The 22292-nt window shown below is 35.0% G+C and overlaps 3 protein-coding genes across 3 annotated transcripts; 2 read left to right on the forward strand and 1 right to left on the reverse strand.

Moving 5' to 3' along the window:
- Nucleotides 1-329: 329 nt before the first annotated feature.
- Nucleotides 330-11325, forward strand: LOC8288382 (serine/threonine-protein kinase CTR1). Its single transcript, XM_002528540.4, has 16 exons — nt 330-1257; nt 2779-3080; nt 3168-3312; nt 3509-3612; nt 4305-4513; nt 5759-6172; nt 6315-6355; nt 7242-7310; nt 7408-7508; nt 8387-8471; nt 8598-8696; nt 9573-9641; nt 9728-9859; nt 10384-10478; nt 10565-10775; nt 11101-11325. Exons 1-15 carry the CDS (start codon nt 610-612, stop codon nt 10671-10673), a joined length of 2622 nt encoding a protein of 873 aa, XP_002528586.3. The 5' UTR covers nt 330-609; the 3' UTR covers nt 10674-10775; nt 11101-11325.
- Nucleotides 11326-12738: 1413 nt separating this feature from the next.
- Nucleotides 12739-15427, forward strand: LOC8288383 (heat stress transcription factor A-3). The gene is made up of 2 exons (XM_015725014.3): nt 12739-13516; nt 14196-15427. Exons 1-2 carry the CDS (start codon nt 13091-13093, stop codon nt 15321-15323), a joined length of 1554 nt encoding a protein of 517 aa, XP_015580500.2. The 5' UTR covers nt 12739-13090; the 3' UTR covers nt 15324-15427.
- Nucleotides 15428-16679: 1252 nt separating this feature from the next.
- Nucleotides 16680-19369, reverse strand: LOC8288384 (ribosome production factor 2 homolog). The gene is made up of 6 exons (XM_002528542.4): nt 19214-19369; nt 19013-19097; nt 18719-18922; nt 17564-18052; nt 17417-17482; nt 16680-17254 (listed from the first exon to the last, which is right to left on the reverse strand). Exons 2-6 carry the CDS (start codon nt 19079-19081, stop codon nt 17135-17137), a joined length of 948 nt encoding a protein of 315 aa, XP_002528588.2. The 5' UTR covers nt 19082-19097; nt 19214-19369; the 3' UTR covers nt 16680-17134.
- Between the last annotated feature and the right edge of the window lie 2923 nt (nt 19370-22292).

Below are 22292 nucleotides of genomic sequence, written 5' to 3' on the forward strand. Positions count from 1 at the left end.
CACGTGCTTATCCAGTCATTCATGTATCAGTCCACCTTTTGAAAAAAATTTATAAATAAATAAATAAAAAAAGCCATCGACGAAACAATAAGCGGAAAAGAAAGAGGAGAAATTACATTTTCGCCGTCAACGTGTGTCTTTCGGTGTGTGAAGTGTGAACGAGATATCGGGTTCCCGGCGGCACCCGAAAAAGTTAATCTTATTATTATTGTAATAAAGTTATTTTCATTTTTAAATGATTACTTTATAAAATGATAGAATATTACCAATTGCCCCGTCGAATAAAAACCGCACGGTCCGCACCGATTTCCCCCCTCTCTCTCTCTCTCTCTCTCTCTCTCTCCCGACAATGGAATTTTAGAGAGAGAAGATTAAAAAAATGAAAACCCCAAAAATTCTTTCTGAAGTCTAGAGAGAGAAAGTTTTAAAAAGGAAAAGAAAAAACAAACCAAGTTCAGCTCACCTTTACCAGACTCCAAAATATGGAAGAAGTATTTAGGGTTTTTACGTTTCTTTTAATTAATTAAAATTAAAAAATATACATACATATTATATATATCTCTTTCTCTCTCTCCCTCTCCCTCTCAAAAGAAAAAAAGGAAAGATCTAATGGAAATGCCTGGTCGAAGATCCAACTATACACTTCTCAGTCAATATCCCGATGACCAGCTGTCAACGGCGCCACAGCCGCAACCATCGCAGCCATCGCAACAATCACTGTTCTACGAATCAGATTCAAAGAGTAGCAATAGTAAACAATTAAAACAACAAGAAAGAGGATTCGATTGGGAATCAAGCAGCGGAGATCACAGAGTAATGATAAATCAGTCAACAAACAGTAACAGAATTGGAAATTCAAATTTGTACGGATTACAGAGGCAATCAAGCGGAAGTAGTTTCGGAGAGAGTTCATTGTCAGGTGAATATTACGCTCCCACGTTGTCTACAACTGGTGGAAATGAAATGATTGAAGCGTTTGGTTATATGCAAGAAGACGGGACTAATAATAATAATAACTTCAATAGAGTTAGAGTGACGGATGCGGGTACAGGTACGGCTACGGGTACTGGATCGTCTGGCAAGAGCTGGGCACAACAAACGGAAGAGAGTTATCAGTTGCAGCTAGCTTTGGCGTTGAGGTTAAGTTCTGAGGCTACTTGTGCTGATGATCCGAATTTCTTGGATCCAGTTCCTGATGAATCCACGTTACGCTCCACTAGTTCTAACTCCCCTGAGGTTTTGTCTCATCGATTTTGGGTATGGTTTTTTTGCACTGTGATTTTTAGTTCGGAGAAGAATGGAATTGTATATGTTTATGAGTAGTGTTAAGTCTAAGAAGAATTAGTCTACTATATTTGGTACTCCAAAAATGTAATCTCAATGCTCCTTTTTGGGGTGGTTTCATATTTAGGATTGTGGAATTCAAGTTGACTAAATTCAGTTATTAATTTGAAAATAGTTACAGGCAGGACATGAATCCAATGTATTTGATTTAGGGCTACATCTCTAGAAAGGTCTTGAGGGCTTCTAACATATAAATTTAGCTGGATTAATGAACTCCAGTTTTGAATGTTTCTGCACTAGCTGAAATGGGAGAGACATGCATTTGCAAAGACATATAGAGTAAACCTGCTGAAGTCATGTTGAGTGAGGTTTCTCTAGTTGGTTCAAGGATAGTGGTCATTCTACATCCAGGTTCATTTGCTATCAGTAATGCAGACATTGACAGCAAATGATCAAACTCAGTTAATGACTGGAGAAACTGTTTGATGCTAAGCCCATTTCTTCTAGTCGGTCCTAACCAAGTGTATTGGCTGATGCCAAGTATAATGTCTGTGCCAAACCATGTTATTTGATACGATGTGTCATTTATTTCTAGGTTCATCATAATCCTCTTGTTTAAATGACTTGAGTCTTGTGATAAAAATTTTCATGAAAAAATCTTGAGAAAGATTAGCTGTTGGCTTAATGGAAGCTGAAAAGGGTCTTCCTTTCATCTCACATCCTTGGTTTGTTACCAAAGACGCATAGATCATTACTTAAATATACTAGGGCTGTTTTCTCTTCTACTGTGCTCATCATTGGCAAGTCTCTGAACTTTATTGCTTAGATAGATCAGGGCTATTATTATTGCAGGTCTTATTCTCTGCATCTTACCAACATGTGCAAGGAATGAAAATTCCAGCGATGCTAATGGCTCCTGCTTCAGATATTTAGTATTATTATTATTATTATTTTTTGCCTAAATTAATATATTTTGTTGCTAATATCCATTTTATGCCTTCTGTATGCGGCTATGGCATGGAAGGTCTGGGTAGTGGGGATTAATGTGCGGGCCTGCTTTTATTAATGCCCTTGTGTGAGTAATGGGTTAGGTCAGTAGTGTCAGACTAGTCTATTAGTATCTTATGGGTGAGTCAGATGAGCTGAGGTGTGGAAACCTCAGATGTCCACGTTTTGGTTTTATTAGTTTGATTTCTTTTCTCTATATTTAACAAGGTAATATCGTTTCTTCCTAGTTTTTCAGTTTTCTTGATTCCTTAGAATTTGTTGATTCTATTATTTGTCGGGATATTTTATCCGTCTTTCCAGGAAAATGGATATCTTCAGAAAAGATTTTAATTAGAACCTGTTCCTTTTTGGTATTGTCAAATAAAAATTACAATCTATCTTCCCTTCTCCTATAGTTGACGAAAGTCAAGCCCGGATGTAGTCTATGTTCTTTGCTTATTGTGTTGGTGGTTGCAAGTACATCTCATTAATTTTTTTCTGCATCAGGTGAATGGATGTTTATCATACATTGATAAAGTTCCTGATGGATTTTACCAAATTCATGGAATGAATCCATATGTGTGGACTGTGTGCACTGATTTGCAAGAGAGTGGTCGTATTCCATCTATTGAGTCGTTAAAGTCTGTTGATCCCGTTGCTGATTCTTCATTGGAAGTGGTCTTAATTGATCGACGTAGTGATCCGAGCTTAAAGGAACTCCAGAATAGGGTCCACGGCATTTCATGTGGCTGTATAACAACAAAGGAGGTAGTTGATCAGCTGGCAAAGCTAGTCTGCAGTCGTATGGGGTGAGTTCTATTCATTATTTAAACAAGAATGTAAAGCTTATTTTTCCTGTAATATGTTGTTAATCAAGTTCTTTTGCTATTCATAAGGGGTTCAGCCACCATAGGAGAAGATGATTTCACTAACATCTGGAGGGAATGCAGTGATGATTTGAAAGATTGCTTGGGATCTATTGTGGTTCCAATTGGCAGCTTATCTGTTGGTCTATGCAGACATCGAGCTTTACTCTTTAAGGTATGGTCTGAATATTACCTGGTCTTTTTCTCATATAGCAAATTTCACTGCTACTTTTAGATGAGCTGCGATATGTTAAATTCATCTTCAGAATAATCAAATCTCTCTGTACATGTTCTTGGCTCTCTATCTGGAGTAGCTAACTTTTGCTGGTAGCAGAAAGGGATTGATGCTTACTTACATGTAAACTGTGTAGGTTCTCGCTGACACAATTGATCTGCCTTGTCGAATTGCAAAAGGATGTAAATATTGCAAAAGAGATGATGCTTCCTCATGTCTTGTTCGGTTTGGTCTTGACAGGTATTCTTGTTTGTTATCATGGTCTTTTCTTGATGCATATAAGGAATATACCAAACTACCTGAGAAAAGATCATTTATTTTTGGTGAGACTTTGTGATGTCCTCCAAATGCTGCAGATTTGTTTTCCTTGTTTTCTTCTGAAGGTTTACTCCTGTGATGTCCTCCAAATGCTGTGATTTGTTTTCCTTGTTTCTTCTGACGGTTTACTCCCTTCCCAAATTTAACCACTTGAAACCTCTGTTATCAATAGGCTAAGTTATGCTTGGAGTTATCAATGTTCATTTATAGCTCTTGATTTTAAGATCCATTGCATCTTTGACTTATGGAGCTTTTTGGAGTTTGTCATTTTTCTATCTAAGTTTTTCAACTCTATCAAGTTACAATTAAGGAGCGCTGGAGATATTCATTTCAAATTTATCTGCTAGATAAAGACATTAAAATTAAAAACTGGATTTTGCTTTACGCCTTGTGAAAAGCTGACAAGTTTTCCAGATTGATGGATACTTGACCTGAGGGGATACTTAACTTGTGTGGCTTCTTTTCTCATCCTTTGAACTGCTTTGCTTGAGTGAATATTCTCTAGTTTTATCGTGATGGATTCAAAGAATTTGTAGTCTAGACTGCATGTTTGATTCTTACAGCAGCAATATCCTAGCAACATCTCATAATTTACAATTCTTTTCTTCATTCAGGGAGTATCTAGTTGACTTGATAGGGAAGCCAGGTTGTTTATGTGAACCCGATTCCTTGCTCAATGGTCCTTCTTCCATCTCAATTTCTTCACCATTGCGCTTTCCCCGAATGAAATCAGCTGAACCTACCGTTGATTTCAGGTCTTTGGCCAAACAGTACTTCTCAGACTGTCAATCACTTAATCTTGTATTTGATGATGCTTCAGCAGGTAATAATAACAAAACCAGTAGAGTAGAAGTAAACAAATCCAAATTTCTGGTGTTTTGTCTCTGATACTATTATATTCCTTTAAAATGCAATCTCTCTTTTCTGAGCTGCTTATCTTAGACTGCTGATGATGTCATTCGTATCAGCAATTGCCTATATTAGCTGCCTTTATGGCGAAGTCTGAATTAATTGCACAAGCCACAAAGTGATCAATTCTACAAGAATTCTGTACTTGAGTCTGGTATATGGTACATTGTATCTAGTGATAACATTCCTTATTCTTCTTCCTTCAAGGACCAGATCATCAGCCATCCTCTGCTTTTTGAGATATCAAAAAACATCTTGGTGAGAAATCTAGGGGCAAAACTTTATGAACGAAGACATAGTACAACATCTTAAGCTAGCAATCATGCTTGGGTATTATTGATACATGTACTTCTGAATTTGTGCATGAAATATATTAATGTTATTTCCTTAAGCCTGTATAAATTGGGCTGCAGAGTGCTAACATAATCATTTTATCTTGTTGAACTGATGGCTTGTTGATATAACAATATAAGTGAAAGTTAAAGGCTCATCTTGTTCTTGAAATGTCATGATCATTCATTTTGCACTTGACTGAGAACACTTGTCTGGGTTGTTGTCTCTTGAACTTTTAATGTTATATTTCAGATATTTAATATTGGTTATCTGTATCCTGGTATTCCACTTGTTTGCTTATTAGCTATTGAATTTCCCTCTTCCTTGTCTCACCCAAAAAAGGAAAAAAAAAGTAGGAAGCAAAAAACAATGATGCATTGTATCTGTTTCTTTTTCTCTCTCCATTTAATCTCTTTGGCTTTAGGGTGTCTCTGTGTTATCTGATATGAGATTTTTTAATTTGTTTTTACTAGGGAAAATAATACTTCTAACACTGAAAATCTATTAAGCTTTTCCAAGTTTCTGCCAAGGCCAATAATATACACATGTAAACATTGAATTCCTTTGTAAAAACTGGAATCTTCTACTTTTGATGTTTCCATTCACTGTGTGTGTAAAATTAGGATTTGTGAAAATTGAAGCTTGTACTCAGGGGAAAAACTATAATGCATCAATCAATTATTTGGTATTGTTGTCAGTCAAAGAGTCGTTTCTTTGCTTCACTTAATTACTTGGTTGATGGTTAATATGTCTGGCTTATTAGATTTGTGTTCTGATATCAATCTGGTGTAATGTTCTTTGCACGTTGTTGATTTCATTATTGCAGGTACTATTCCTGAGAAAATTGAGAAGACAGATATAGATAGAATTAACCTTGTGCCAATTCCAAGCAACACCAATGAAATTTCTCAGTTACCTCTGCCTATGAAAGTTGCTCGGACAAATGCCCAAGATAGAAATAGTTACATGATTAAATCACATAATGGTTCCCAGAATGTCAAACAATCAACAAACATGGTGAAAGATCTGATCCCTTTAAAGCATATTCCAACTATTGGGCATAGAGATGCGCGGCCACTTCTATCAATATCTGATCAGAGAGAGGATACTAGTAAAAATTCAAAATTTTCTGAAGGTAGTCAATTAATATCCAGTAGACAAAGTAAAGAATTTTCACTTGATGTGGAGGATTTGGACATTCCGTGGAGTGATCTTGTTTTGAAAGAGAGAATTGGAGCAGGTATTTCATTCCTCCTGTTTATACCATTTCTTGGAGTGAGACCATGACCGTGTAGCAGACAGACCATTTTTCTCTTTTGCTGGCCCCAATGATCTTCAAGAAGACTGGGCTCTGTACTGAAACTTGAATTGTCTATTTTCAGGTTCTTTTGGAACTGTTCACCGTGCTGATTGGCATGGCTCGGTAAGTTATTATGTCCATGCATAAGCTTCCCAATCTCTTAATATTTGGCTGTGAAATTTAGAACGTTAAAATTTTTTTCTGATCATATGTATGCATTTCTAAGCCTAGGAAAGGTTAATCTCCTTGGCCATTCAATGGCAGCTAAAATAAATCTATACTATGCTATGAGAATCAATTACTTGTTCTTCTCTAACCTGGTATGTCCTGGGAGTCTTTTAACTGCTTTTTGGCTTATAGCTGGTCAAACTATCTATTTCCTAATCTCGTCTATAAGAGCAGGTTACTCCCCACTATGAGTACAAAGTACTATCAGTTTTGGTCAAACTCATCTCTGAAAGAATATTTAGTTTGGTATCCTGGATGGAAATACATATGTATCAACTTAAAAAAGACTGGTCAAAATGTTCAAGTACTGCTTGCATTATTTTCCTGTAACTTAGCTTGTCTTCGCCATATCTGCTATATGTGTTGTTTAGCTAACGATGTTGACCCTCAATCTTAATTATTCAAGCCGAAAACTGCAATATGTGTGCATTTATTAATTTTTCCTGGGATAATTATTTTTCATGAGTGTAGGTCTATTTTGTTTCAAGACTCGTTTTTCATTGTTTCTTTTTCCATTACCACCGTAATATGCCATTGTGGAATATGCATCCATGGGTACTTTTGTTTTGACTTCGAGTTAATGTTTAGTTCTAGTCTCACTGCAAAATAGTTATCCTGTAGTCTGTTCTGGACTAATTTATTTTATGTGTTTGCTTGCCAGTAATTAATTTCAGCATTCAGTTATGTCTGTTCTTCAATAGCAGACTTGGTTTTTGATTTTTTCTTCATCCTTTCTCTCCCTACGTAATTGCTCAACAAAAGAAAATTCTGTTAATTGCAGGATGTTGCTGTGAAAATTCTCATGGAGCAAGATTTTCATGCTGAACGCTTCAAGGAGTTTTTGAGGGAGGTATGTGTTGGCCATAATTTTCAGTGAAATGTGTACTTTATAGGTAATTTCACTTCTTGGTTGTGATTTAATTTGTCTAATTTTCTTTATTTGTTAGGTGGCAATAATGAAACGCCTACGACATCCAAATATAGTTCTTTTTATGGGTGCAGTTACGCAGCCCCCAAATTTATCCATAGTGACAGAATATTTGTCAAGGTTTTTCATTGCCTCCTAAGAAAAAATCCCTTTTCTCCTTCAATTTTTTTTTGTTAATATGGACTCTGTAAAATGGTTAGATGTTTATTATTGTTTTTGAATATTTCTCGTCACTCATTTATGCATATATTTATCACTTTCAGAAGTTAAAGAATTGCTGTAAGAATCGTCCAATTGTCAATTCAATTCCCTATCATGGCAATTTTAATATATAGTATGAATTAAAATGTACCTCAGTTGTGGCTGAATTATGTGATTCACTAGTGAATCGGGTGAATCGCTATAATTCAGATCTTGTCATCACTATAGGACTTGATAAATTTAAAAATCAAAATTTAACTTCAAATTCAGAGTGAACTCCTGCTAAACCCTTCCAGAGTAGTTTGAAGTGATATTGTTGATAAGAATAGAAACATAATTGAACATAGCTAAATAGTAAACAGAAATGAACACTATTCTAATTATTCCATTATTTCCCCTAATGAATAGGTTCACAATTCTTTGCATATTGCTAGATGACATGGAATATAAATTTATTAAACATGTTTGTATATATATGAGATATGTCTTTCTATGTTTAGTTGATTTATATAAGTATATATGGTTAAGAAGAATTGACCACAGTGAGGTCTTTGAATTTGGAACTGCACTTCTTTCTCTATATGCAAGCATGTTTCTAATTGCACATACTATCCTTTATAGTTAACCAAATATTTCATATTTTTATGTTGGCGGTCTTATGTGGATTGTGTTATATATAATTCCTTTTCATAATCTATAGCGGGCCTTACTATTTGGCTCTTATTTCCTTAGAATAAGGATTTCAACTCTTGATTTGACAACTATTAAGAAACTAATTTGTTGGCTTTTCACTGCAGAGGTAGTTTGTATAGGCTTTTGCATAAGTCTGGTGCCAGAGAGGCACTAGATGAGAGGCGTCGGTTGAGTATGGCTTACGATGTGGTATTTGCTTAAAACTTCACTATTTTTCCATCGGAATAACTTTTTTCTCTCTTTCATTTTCAGCTTGCTATGAACTACAATGATGACCTGTGTCAGGGCTAATTGAGTTGCTATATCTTTTCACAGGCAAAGGGCATGAATTATCTCCACAAACGAAATCCTCCTATTGTCCATAGAGATCTAAAATCTCCTAATCTTTTGGTTGACAAAAAATATACAGTGAAGGTAGGATTATATAGCTCAAACAGATTACTAGTTTCTCATTTTTCGATAAGTGTACTAGGGAAATTAGGCTTACAGCATTCTCATTTATAGTTGTGAATCTCATTTGTTGAACATGAAGCCTTGCTAGGCTGCTAAGCTGGGGCTACATTTTGACAAGAAAAACTGAATCTGGTTGGCTGCTAGCATGCACTATTTGTGATTTTCTTCTTGTCTACATATCATAGTTGTGTATTTTTCTAGAGTAGTTCTACTTTACTACTTTTGACAAATGGTAGTCAGCCTATTCAGTTTAATTAGTTACCTTGGGTATATGGCATGCCTTGTGGCCATAACCTATGTACTTTCTGGAAAAATCTATTTTGGTGGTACATGGATATCTTTTTTTCTTTCTGAAGAATAGATATCTGTATTATGACTTGATAAGCTATAGAAGTTTTTTTCCTTGGATTCTATTGTGTGCATCTGTCAACATATTTGATTTTTGTGGCATTGAAGTCCAGCATTGTGCAACCTTTCTATGTATGGGTAAAAATAACGAGTAGGTATTCACAAAATTTTCCCTGCTCATGCTTCAATGGTCAATAACCCTACTACCTGAACCCCAATATCTATTAGATTATGTATAAATATATTTAAATCTCTAACCAGTAGTTTATTTAATTTTTAATAAGTCCATATGCATATTTTTTTTCTTTCTAAAATCTAATAATCTTGTCAAGAGTATTTGTTCCTTTTTTTATTGCAATACTCCGTAAGTTAATTATTAATTTAATATAATTCAATTAAGACATCTTTGTGCATTTCCCCATTGCTTTCTATTTTTGTTTTTTAAGTTAGGTGTCCCTGTCCTTCCCTTACATTTTCTGCTCTAATCAGGTGTGTGATTTTGGGCTCTCTCGTCTGAAAGCAAACACGTTCCTTTCATCAAAATCAGCAGCAGGGACTGTAAGTGCTACCTTCTGACTGAGTTTTTGTTTTAAGGTGACAACTGCCTGTTGCAATATAAGCCTAATTCTGTTCCAATTTATTAGCCTGAGTGGATGGCACCAGAAGTTCTCCGTGATGAACCATCAAATGAGAAGTCAGATGTATACAGTTTTGGTGTAATAATGTGGGAGCTTGCAACGCTGCAACAACCATGGGGCAATCTAAATCCTGCACAGGTTTGTTTTCTAGGGTTACATTATTATATTTGAATTATGGAATTCAAGTGGACTGAGATTTTATATCCGTTCAGAACATAGCTTGCATATGGGACTCGGATTATTCTTACAAACCGATATTCATGAGACTGTTGCACGAGTGTGGCCCTAACCTAAAAGTGGGTTGAAACCATGAAAAACTGTTGTAACACTTGAAGAGACAAATGCACAGGATCCTCAGACAATAGCTATATGATCATGCAATTTGTCACACCTTAATACATATATATGTATATATACTCTTTAAGAAGTCGCATTGGTTTAACTCCTTGGGTTTGGTTGGAGTTTCATGTTCTCTTAATGGTTCTAATTTATATTATGCATCCACTTCTGGATGGAAAAGGGGTTGAAAAATATTGTTCAATACAACCCTCAGTCCTGTAGCTGTATTTATGCTTTTGCATGTTCATGTAATATGTTTTCCAGCATTTATCAATATCAGTTATCAATTCTAGTTTCATTATCTGCGCACTCAATAATTGTAGGTTGTAGCAGCTGTTGGATTTAAGGGCAGGAGACTTGAAATTCCGCGAGATTTAAATCCTCAAGTTGCTACCATAATTGAGGCTTGCTGGGCTAAGTGAGTTTAAATCTTTCAGTCACACTAGAACCTTGTGAGCTTTTCGCACTGAAACTTTTTTGCTAATACGAGTTGCTTTGTTGCAGCGAGCCTTGGAAGCGCCCTTCCTTTGCCACGATTATGGACTCTTTGAGACTATTGATTAAAGCCCCCATACCTCAAACTGGTCATGCAGTTGTGCCTTTACTTACCTGAATAAGGTTAAAGCACAAGTGAAGTCTTCTTTTGTACACATAATACGGCATTCTTTTGACATTTGTCAAATGGCAGGGATAAGCACTATATAGATAGTCTCAGGTGCGCTTTTCTAATTTCTTTCATGACTAATGAATTTAAAACTAGTTTAAGGGTAAGGACTCCATCAAATTTGTTGGAAAGATCAGTAGGTTCTCGAAATTTTTGATATGCTGCACATTCTTAATTCTGAAGTTGGTGGAGCATTGGCAATGCACAAAGCATACCAATTTTGTGCATTGCCAATGTGTAACATATGTTTCCTTAGATTAGGACCGGAGTGCATTTTCATGTGTCTCTCATACAAAGTTAGATTGCTGTTTGGCTCGTATTTTTATTTTTGTTTGATTAAAAATTCTGATGCTAGTGTTTATTTTTTTCGTTGCAGAATCTTTGTTGTACATGTCTGTTGTCCTTGCCAATTGAGAATTCTAATTTTTAGCACAACTTAAGGAACTGCACCAATATTTTTCATTACCTTTCTTCTGCCAACAAAAATATTGTTTGCTGTTGATGGGAAGTTGTATAAAGTTATCTCCCATAATTTTGTATGTAATTTGTAACTTGAATTAGCTCAATGAGAAGCAGCTTCGTGGCATTGCACTGCTTGCAACCTTTGAGTTTCCCCGAGAATTGCATTTGCCAGTCAAAAAAAATATTGAACTGCTGATCAGATTCCATATTTCAACCCTTGAGCCCCGCCCAGTTCACCAGAAACTGCCAATCGAGACCAGCTAGGCGTGCTCAAATCTACTTTGAAGGTGAAAGGATGCTGGATTATCAATTTACCATGAAATATAAAAGAATCTTTGGGAGAAAATTCTCGCATTTTAGTGCTTGTTATCTGAGGGAGCAATTTTATTTGTTTTCTGGAGTTCAGCGACCGCAAAATGAAGTAGTGAAGTACGGTGTTACTTTCTGGCAGCATATAGCTTTTGGAATTGACTCCCCAGTCTATGAACTTTGCGGCCTGTGTTCCCAAAGTAACTATAAAGATTAGAGGAAGTCTGAGATATGGAGTTCTTTGAGGACGTAACCGATTCACAGGCATAAACCTGAAAATGACGCATAATTTTGATTAATTCGTTTTTCACTAATAATATATATTTAAAATGTTCAACGCTCTTCCAATTTATTTTACATCAGCAGAATATAACAAATTTGGGAATTTGAAATAAGCATCTTCCAGGTAAGATGTAACCGACTCATGAATCCATTTTTTCCAATTGATTTAACTTTTTACGTGGATTTTTTTTTTGTTTTTTTTTGCCCCTTTAGATGCCCATATGACTGCAATAGGGTAGTGCTCCATAAAAATAATTCCGAAAGCATTGATGTTGTTGTGGAAGGAGACAAAGTAGTACTCTTATCAAACAAATAAGGGACTGTTTAATGTACTTATTCAGAATCAGAGGCGTAGCAGAGGCCAGAGATGGTCCCCGCAAATCCCTGGTTATTAAAAATTTGGTGATTACATCATCATAGACGCACACTCTCTCCTGTATATGATTTTTGAACTTATATTGAAGTCATTAATATAATTAAATGCATCTTGAGATGTTAAAGATCTTGATTTCGAAGAGAATACTTAAATATACATCTTTTTATTTATCATTATTTTCATATTTTATTTCTGTCACCAAACGATGAGAGAGTATTTCGTTTTCTAGCAATAGTTATTAATATAAGAAATTTTACTTTATAATTTACTTGCTGATTTAGTAATTAAATGTTTTAATTAACTATAAAAATAAAGAAGGAACTGTGACACATGCTAATTTAAAACTTGTCTACATTAATAACGACATTACCTGCAACCTGGGCCATAATCTTTCCGAAAATGACCGGCCTTAAAATCTAATTGGCCAATGGACTTAGCTTAGCCACCAAGTTTTAGTAATTTAATGGTGTGCTACGACCATCTTCAAACCTCTAACAGTAAGTCCATCAAACCAACCAATCACATAACAACCAGAGAAAACAACTTGCCTAAGAAAATCAAGCACCTGACAAAAATATCTAATTTATATGGACCCAACTGTCGTCTATGCTATCATAACCACTAAAACTACTTCTTAACCCATCTTCCAGGTAACTATACTCTCACACAGTTGCAGTGAACCCCACCTGATCAGAAAAGGAAAAGAAACGCGCACACACGCACCCAACCAAAATGAATTCCAACCGTTGCCGTAGAAGACCACCCGAACTTTCACCGACTCACTTAAGATTTTTATCAAACTATTTGTCGGCGGGGCCTTTAAAGCCACCTTAAAATCCCATTTTCACCTCAAAAACCTCACTGTCTCCAACCCAAGACTATTTTAAATTTCTTTCTTAAAAAACCAGCATCTTTGATTTCTTATTACCTTTAACAAATGAACCCAGAAGATGAGAAATCATTTAAACCTACAGATTCCGGTACAACTTCTTCTTCTTCCAATTCAGAACCCGACAAGCCATTAATGGGCAGTTCTCAATTTTACCCTTCTGTGTCTCCATTTTCTTCTCCTTTAATGGAGGTATTTGAATTCAGAGCAAACACCATATCTCCTACTGATGATGATGACATGGCAGCGGAAGTGCCTCAGCCACTTGCAAACTTACATGAGAATCCAATACCGCCGTTTTTGTCGAAAACTTATGATTTGGTGAATGATCGGATACTTGACCCGATAATCTCATGGGGCTCCACAGGAGAGAGCTTTGTGGTTTGGGACCCAGTGGAGTTCTCTAGAGTTGTTCTTCCCAGGAATTTCAAGCATAACAATTTCTCAAGTTTTGTCAGGCAACTCAATACTTATGTGGGTATTGCAGTATCACAATAAACTCTTTTTTATTTTATTTATTATTTATTTTGTTATAATTGATTGTTAAATTGTAACTTGACACTGTGTTCATTCCTTGTGTAGATGTAGCTATGCGATGTGTATAATAACTTAGGTTACAGATTATATGTTGTATAATCTGTAACCTAGGGAGTGTTTGTAGGCTGTTGTGGTTTGTAACAGATTAATCTTTGTAATTGCGCTGTTCTTGTAATTGTAATTGTAATGGGTTTATATGTAATAAATTTGAGTGAATTGTAACGGATATTGGGGTTATCTTCTGAACTGTAATTGTGATGCTGAGGAAGTCCTTTGTGAAATGAATATGGTAGATTTATATCTGACTTTTGATCTTCATACTACTGCCAACGAATTCGAGCGAGGAGTTGCATCTTATTTTCAGGTAGAATTTAAGGTTCTGATGGAGCAAATTCTTTATTTTAATATAAATTGTTTGCCAGTTTGTCATAATTATCTCAAATTCAATTTTGTAACATGTAGCTACAAATCAGCTCTTTTTGTGCATAATAGGCAGCTTCAGGTTTTCTTGCATGAAATGCATTTGCATTCTTCCCTTTGGCATATCTTTTGTTGTTTTATGGATTTCTTTTTCTCTCCCATTCATTATTCAACCACTTCTGGATACTTTGTTCAGGGATTTCGCAAGATTGATAGTGATAAGTGGGAATTTGCCAATGAAGCTTTCAGGCGAGGCAAGAGGCATCTGTTAAAAAATATTCAGAGGCGCAAACCGTTGCAATCTCAGCAGGTTGGGAGCTATACTGGGCCTCCTATTGAAACAGGGTTATCAGAACTGGAAAGTGAAATAGAAATATTGAGGAAACAGAGGAGTATGATGATGCAGGAGGTTGTAGAACTGCAGCAGCAGCAGCGTGGATCTGTTCATCATATGAAAACAGTGAATCGGAGGCTTCAGGCAGCAGAGCAGAGGCAAAAGCAGATGGTTTCATTTTTGGCAAAGTTGTTTCAGAATCCAGCATTCTTGGCCCGTCTTAGGCAAAACAAGGAACAAGGGAATATTGGTTCATCGAGGATGAAGTATGTCAAGCACCAGCAACTTGAACCAGGTCAATCAGAATCACGTTTGGAAGGGCAGGTTGTGAAGTACAGACCTGAATGGAAAGATGTCCCATTATCTTCCCTGGTCCCAGATATAAATCCTGCTTCCTTTAAACAATCTCCTGATTACAACTTACAAGACATGCTAGAAACTGGTGAGGAAGCAGTAGGCATGGCATTTCCAATTGAGAATGTTCCATTAGATGAGGTTGCCATACTGGATGAGCTAGTAGTGGCACAAGGCTGTATCCAAAACCCTGCTCAATATGGAGAAGGGGCATCAAACATGAGAACTGAAGATCCCCAGTTTAAAGGAAAGAATATTATGAATCCACAACAGGAAGTTGGTCCCGAATATTTCATTGCTTTTCCTGAGGATTTGGTGGCAGAGAAGGATTTTCCAGAATTCTCATCGCCTGCAATTGATAGTATTGTTAAGCAAGAGGATGTGTGGAACATGGAATTTGACCCCCAAGCTTACATGCCTAGTTCTAGCCAAGAATTATGGGGTAATCTTGTCCCCTATGATGTGCCAGAATTAGGATCAAGTGCTGGTTTCTCAGATATCTGGGGTTTAGGTTCTCTACAAGCAGCAGGAAGTTCAGGCATTCATAAGCGGCCGGCTGATGAAAACCCTACTGCCAAGCTTGAGGGTCATGCTGACCAGCTGAAGGATGATAGCTTAAAGAATATAGATCAATAGGACTTAATTTGCATCTTGTAGTTATATAGGTTCTATCTGTCCATCATCATTATTTATATACAATATTTGATTGAATAAATGTTCTCATTCTTTCTGCTTTTTCATATAATATTATTTCTGAGGTTCATCTAGGTGTGGCAAAACCTTGTATTATGTGATTTGAGTTGTATTATGCCTTAGTATTTCGGATTGGCAAGTTCTTCTAACAGATGCTTTCGAGTCTGAACATTGCAGGTGCAACCAGTGAGATAGAGAATCAAACTTCTGTTGAAGTGGTGTTCTATCCTTGGCTTCATACTGGCATGAATGCTTCTAATAAGTCCTGACAGTTATTCTTGCTGGATTGGTGCTATATCTTTGGCATCCTGGTATGAATGCTTCTGTTGAGCGCTAACAGCTACTCTTATTCAATAGTCTTTGGACTACTGCATCTATCTGCGTGGGTATTGTTTCTTGCATACACCTTGGCTAATCTTTATAGCCATGAAAGATGCCTGGATATTACGTTAATAGCAGTTAGACCTAGCATATAAGAAAAGAAAGAATGATGCCATTGAAAAATGAAAAACTGCAAATCAGCCATAATCATTCTCCATATGCAAAAATGGTAAATTAGCATTCCCAATATTGTTTAGGAGAGGACTATCAACCATTCTTATCCTGTTGAATTAGAGTACTTTCACTCAACAGTTAAAAGTGGTCTTATTCAGGATTCTTGTTTTAGAAAAAGGGTGTGACAAAAGTGCGGTAGGTAATTAACACTAGTGAGGCCGAGGTGGTGAGTGTTTCCATTCTTTCTCTGCATAATCCTGAAATGCCGGTAATCTAAGACATGAAGATGATTAAACCTAGTATGCATTTTAGTACATTGAAGAGCAAGGCAATGATCATTTAGCAAAGTCTCCCAAAAATACCTCCTAGACAATACCTGAGCGACAATACTTCTCAGCTGCAATTACTAAAACTCCTTGGTCTTTGCTTCTAGCCAATACCTGAGCGATAATATTTCTCAGCTGCAATTACTAAACTCCTTAGTCTTTGCTTCGGGCCTTGAAAACATGCCTTGATAATTCTGCCATTACACTGTTGGGATCGTAACCATTTCAGCCAGGTTAATTAGCAGAGTGTTAGGCCTTTTCCTTTGTGCGGGGACCAGGTTAATTAGCAGAGTGTTAGGCCTTTTCCTTTGTGCGGGGACCTGAAATTTAACCGTTCCAGAAATCGACACTAAAAGATTGTCTATACCCACTTGTGAGTTGTGTCTACTCAAGACGGGCCATCAGTGACACGATTTAGGCTTCCAGCTAAATGGGGAGGTTTCCTCCAATAGATGTTTTAACCTCCAAATGCTATAGCTGATAAGCAAGGGGCAATCATAAATTCCCAAACAGTAAAATATCCACTCATAAGAATACAAATTTCAAACTTTCATGATGTGGAGAGCTACTGATACCCATTCTACAAGTCATAAGAACATAAATTTACAAGGGAATCTCCTTAATAAGAAAAATAACAGGCCTTTCTCGCATTGCCACATCCAGAGAAAGAAGCCAAAGAGGTAGTGAACTGTATTGTAGATGAGGAAAATCAGAATTGTAAACAATACTCTTGGCATTTGTTACTCCAATATTTTCTAAAAATATCAGAATTTTCAAAAGCATACGAATCTAAACTGAAGTGCTGAAAGAAAGACATCTCATGGCTCTTCCATTTATATTCCTCCCTTCAATTTCCATTTGATAATGCAGCATCCAAAAAACAAAGAACAAAAGGATGATTTAATACAGACGTTCCATGCAAGTCGGAATAATTTATGTAGAATCCTCCTTCTGCTTTTTTGATGCATGCTCATTATTCCCGTTCTTCATCTTAGCTTCACGACGCTCTCTCTTCACACCTTTTGATTTGTCAGGCAGTGCCATTTCTCCAATCTAAATGCAACAAATAAATCATGTCATAAGTCTCACAAGACAAATAAGATATGCAAGACTTTATAATAACAAAGACTTACTGAAGGCAAGAGAACTTATATGGCTACCATGGAAGTAAGTTCCCCCACCCTCATCCCCTCATATGAATAATACTTTTCTTACCTTCTGATCAGGAATATAAATCCTTCCAAGTTTTCCTTGTATGGCATCTGCACTGACATTTTTAATCTGCAAGCAGAAAAATAAATAATCTGGTCAATGACATGTTATGTTATACTGACAAAAAGAAGCAGAATTTAGTCAGCCCACCTTCTTCTTAAGCTTATCTTTAGCTGTTTTCATGGCTTCTTTCCTTAGGCTATCATTAGGAAGACGATGACGACGAACTACCAAATCCATGGAGGGGCCAACTTCTATCAGTTCAATCCGAGGAACTACAGTGCCAGACTTCTTTAGCCGTATTGCACAGTGAGTGAGGAAGACACGATTTGAAGATGTAGCTGTACATACATATGCACGGTCCAAACCAGCAAGATTCAAGTTTTCCACAGCCTCTCCCCGCAAGAGATCAAGCAAGACCTCCTTCAAATGTTTCAACTCATCTACACTTTCAAAACCTTCTCCAACAAAAGCAATGAAAGGTTTAGACCCTACATGTGGGGCTGCTTTCTTGTCATATTTGAATGATGACATGGATTTAAAATTTTCAATCCCTACTTCTACAAGATCATATATGTGGTGATCATAAGTCCGCCCTATCACAAGATTATCAGGCCGTTTCTTTGACGTTGAACCATACTGCAAAATACAAGGCACAAACATAATATGCTGCACAACAATAAATACTAACGGAGACTTTGCCAAATTTAGCAATTTAGATTTCTTAGTTCTAATATGATGTAATGTGAAGAAAGCAGTAGCTCGATTAATAAATGCATGGAGAGAAAGACAAGTATTTAAACTGAAAATACTTCAATGTTTTTCATCTATAGTTATCCCTAGGAAACAGAAACATAACTCCAAATATAAATTGAAGGATACATGTACAGGTACAAAATGAAGGCAAGAAGCAGATCAAACACACTTCCAGATAAGTCGATGAATCTACGGAAATGAGAAATTAAGCAGATACAATAGATAGAACAAGCAATTTTATTAGACTAACAAATGCATGACAATACCATAATAACTTTATGGCAAACCAATAGCAAAGCTAAAGACAGCTAGTAAAACAAAATAGATATCCCCAATTTCAACGTTATTCTCTTAAAAGAAGGATACCCAGTTCTCAACAGGCAACAGAAAAGAACCAGCTAAATTTCCCTGCAGCATATTCCTAATTAGACTAAAGCATACAGCTTGGACATGATACAAGGAAAATAATAAACAATTTCTAGCAATTAAAAACCAAAAAGAAGCACCAGCAAGAAGCCAACCAATCCTCTTTAGACCAAGAAAACATACCACAAAAATGCTGCAATCAGTTTTCTCAGAGAAGAACTCTAAAGAAGTTTCACCACCGCTTTCAAATGGCCTTATATTATCGTTCTTGCGTGTATATCTAATTGCACTCTCTTTCTTTAAATGATATATATCCGTCAGCACAGAATTCAATACACTGCTTGTCTTTGTACCTTCAAGTATCAAAGTCTTCTTACCAGTTTCAACCTGCAAAAAGAAAAAAAAAATTATAAATTTGAGTATAATTTTCCAGGGAAACAAACTTAAATAAAGAAAGTGAAGGGTTCTTTAGCATACAAGTTTTGGAGCTCTTTTCTCAAGCGCACGCTTGATTCTTGGTTTGACGGGTGCTTTTATCTTTAACATACTTGCTGCTTATTACCTGTTATAACACATGAAACAAGATTTATACAAACTTAGCTATTAAATTGCTGTATTTAGAAAAAGAAAAAGAAAAAGAAAAAAGAAAAGGAGAAATAATGGCATAGACACATTTACCTTCGACGGCCAGAAAAAGGGTATAGCAGAGTTCTGAGGAAATTTAGGGTTTTAGTTCTACTCCCAATTGAAGAGGGTGATAGATGGGTTTGGGCCTGATTTTATCTTTTTTGGACAAAACCCCCCATATACCCAATTAACATTTTCTGGCCTATTAAATACATTTTAACAGATTGAAAGCGAGCGTAATTAAATAACAATAAAATAATGTCGTCAATCTGAAACCCTAAATAATTATTTCTCATCCAACGGTCTATAGCGTACCAAAGAAGAACCGTTTCTGAAACATATGGGAGTAAAAAAGTAATCGTTATTTTTCCCAAGATAAAAGAATAAAAACCTAAAACAGAAAAATGAACCAAAAAAATCAATTAATCGATAAAAAAAGTTTAAAACTAAATTCATATGTTTACATATGAATAGATAATCCAATTACTAGACCTTTGAGACATATTAGATGTTACCTCAGTGTTTATTTTCTTATTTTAATTATATTTTATTTTTAATAACTAAATATTTAAATTCGTATATTAATTTGTCAAAAATAAAAAAAATCATGTTTTAAAATTATAAAAAAAATAAAGTTCGTAAATTGCAATCACCCTAGTTTGAAATTTTTTATATGATATTTATATAGAATAGTTCAACCAACTTTTACACTGTATCAACAAATTATATTGAATTGAAAAGGTTATATTGAAAGATGGTCGAAAAAAAAAATCTCTATTTGAGAGGGCTTCTTCCTATACCTATGAATTCCATTAGACCTATAAATGATACATTGGAAGAATCCCTCATTGCTATTACTCAAACAAGCATGAAACGTATGCTTGCATATTCGTCCATAGGTCAAATCGGATATGTAATTATTGGAATAATTGTTGGAGACTCAAAAACTAAGAAGTGCTAAATGTGGTATTGTATTTTTGCAATTAACCCGAATGCATATTCAGAGAGTTATATGTGGTTTTACTCTATGGCTAATGAGCTCTCTTTATATGCGATAAGTGATTTGCATGCTGAATTCTCTTTGCATGCTGAATTCTCTTTTTATGCAAGTAATGAAGAGAATAATAAAATTAAATTTAGTATTTAAACAATTAGATTCGTAATAATAAAAAATTATAGTGTCAATTTGTGGCTTAGTACTGCCAAGCAAGCATACTTTCCACTTGAGTCCGATATATTACTCTATCAAAATAAATCTATATCAGTTAGAATTATATTTAATATGTAATTTTATTTTTTATATTAAAATATATTTATTAATCTATATTAATAAAATACTTTTAATTTTTTTTTAAAATCCTTTAACAATAATCCAACAAAAGGCTAGCTACATAAAATAAGAATATCAATAGTAAATAATGTGTACACAATTGATAACTACCGCCATAAAAATCTATGTTAATCTTTGCCCTTCAGAAGTTTATTATTGGTTCTGAATGTGATGATATTTTAGACATTTTCTCTCCTTAATCATTCGATCCCTTGGGAAATTTGTCTTCTGATGCTAATAAGGCAAGGAAGAGACCCTTGAACTTTAATGCTGTTTATTGTGCTCACATCACCAAAAGCAGCAATAAAGCTGGTAATCCTGTTATTAGATAGGAGTCTCTCCTTTGCTTGGTTATCTGTTATTTTATGAATTTTCGTTTCTGGTCATAAAAAAAAAAAAAAAGGCTTTTTCTCAGGAAAAGAATTCCAAAGTCAAATGAATTCAAATTTTTATAATATACAATTTTTAAACTAAAAAATCTATTTTTTTTTTATCTCAATGTTAATCCGATTTTAAGACAAAATTAAGATTTTATCTTCATTAGTAAGTGACTCCTTAAGGCATCTCTTTGTTTTCCTCCTCACTCTACTATTCTATATTTACTTTATAAAAAAGATTGATCAATTAATTCTACATGATTTTTCATAGTAGGGACTGATTGGTTGATGAATTTATGTGATTTCAAGCTTAGATCTTGAATCAAGATAAGTATTATAATAAGAATTTATGCGAGTAATAGTTTTTTTCTTTCCTTTTTTTTTTTTTTTTGGTGAAAATGAGAGTAATAGTTTTAATTTGAGTAAGGGTATAACTTATTATTAGAGGATGATGATTCTTTTCTGAAGCTTCATCAATTACTTCTATAGGCAGAATATGGCGAATCTTTGTCGGGATGCTTCATGCATTTAATTTTTATTTATTTATAAATTTAATATATTTTATGTGTAGAGTGATTAAAGAAATGTTATAGGGTAATTGAATATGTTACAATTTCTGTCTTTTGTTTTCGATATAAAAAATAATTAAAGACTATAAAATTGGTTCTAAGTTACAAGGATGATGAAAATTTTAAATACATTGAAATAGTATTATTGTTTGAATCAAAGACTCATTCATGTTAAATATCAAAGCATGGAAAAATGAGAAACTCTTTTTACTAATGAAATTTTTAAATTTTTAATCAGATATAAAGCATAGAGATAAAAAGACTCTTTTTACTATCAATTTTCTTAAATTTTATATCGTTAAAATTTTACTGAGTGGCTACTGATAAAGATGATAAAAAAAAACGTCAGATATAGTTCAAGCGGCAATAACATTTAATCTATTAAGAAAAAATATATGAATTTATTTATCTCTTCAGTACTAGATGTGTGGTATTGGTATAGAAAATGGTTATTTTTCATTATGCAGCTGATTGATAAATAAAGAAAAAAATAGAATAATGACTCTTGAAAACTAAATAAGAGAATTTTAGCAAATTAAAATATATGAAAATTTGATATCCGACATGGCAAGGCTTTTTTTTTTTTTCTTAAAACCAAGAAAGAAGAAGTTGTATTAAGCTGAGAAAATATTTTTGGTCAAAGAGTGGGCCAGAATATTGCAAGTACGAGGAATACAATTAAATTTATGGCTACTAAAAGTTTGCTTAATGGTGGCAATGTCATCAAATATTGTCTTTACTGAAGAGGGTACTGGTCGGTACCCCTGAGCCATCTGAATAACTACTAGAGCATCACCTGAGAACATCACTTTCCTCCAAGGCTTCATGGAAGCCCAAGCCATGCGTTCCCTAAG

The sequence above is a fragment of the Ricinus communis genome, chromosome 10 (assembly GCF_019578655.1).
Source record: "Ricinus communis isolate WT05 ecotype wild-type chromosome 10, ASM1957865v1, whole genome shotgun sequence".
Classification (NCBI taxonomy): domain Eukaryota; kingdom Viridiplantae; phylum Streptophyta; class Magnoliopsida; order Malpighiales; family Euphorbiaceae; genus Ricinus; species Ricinus communis.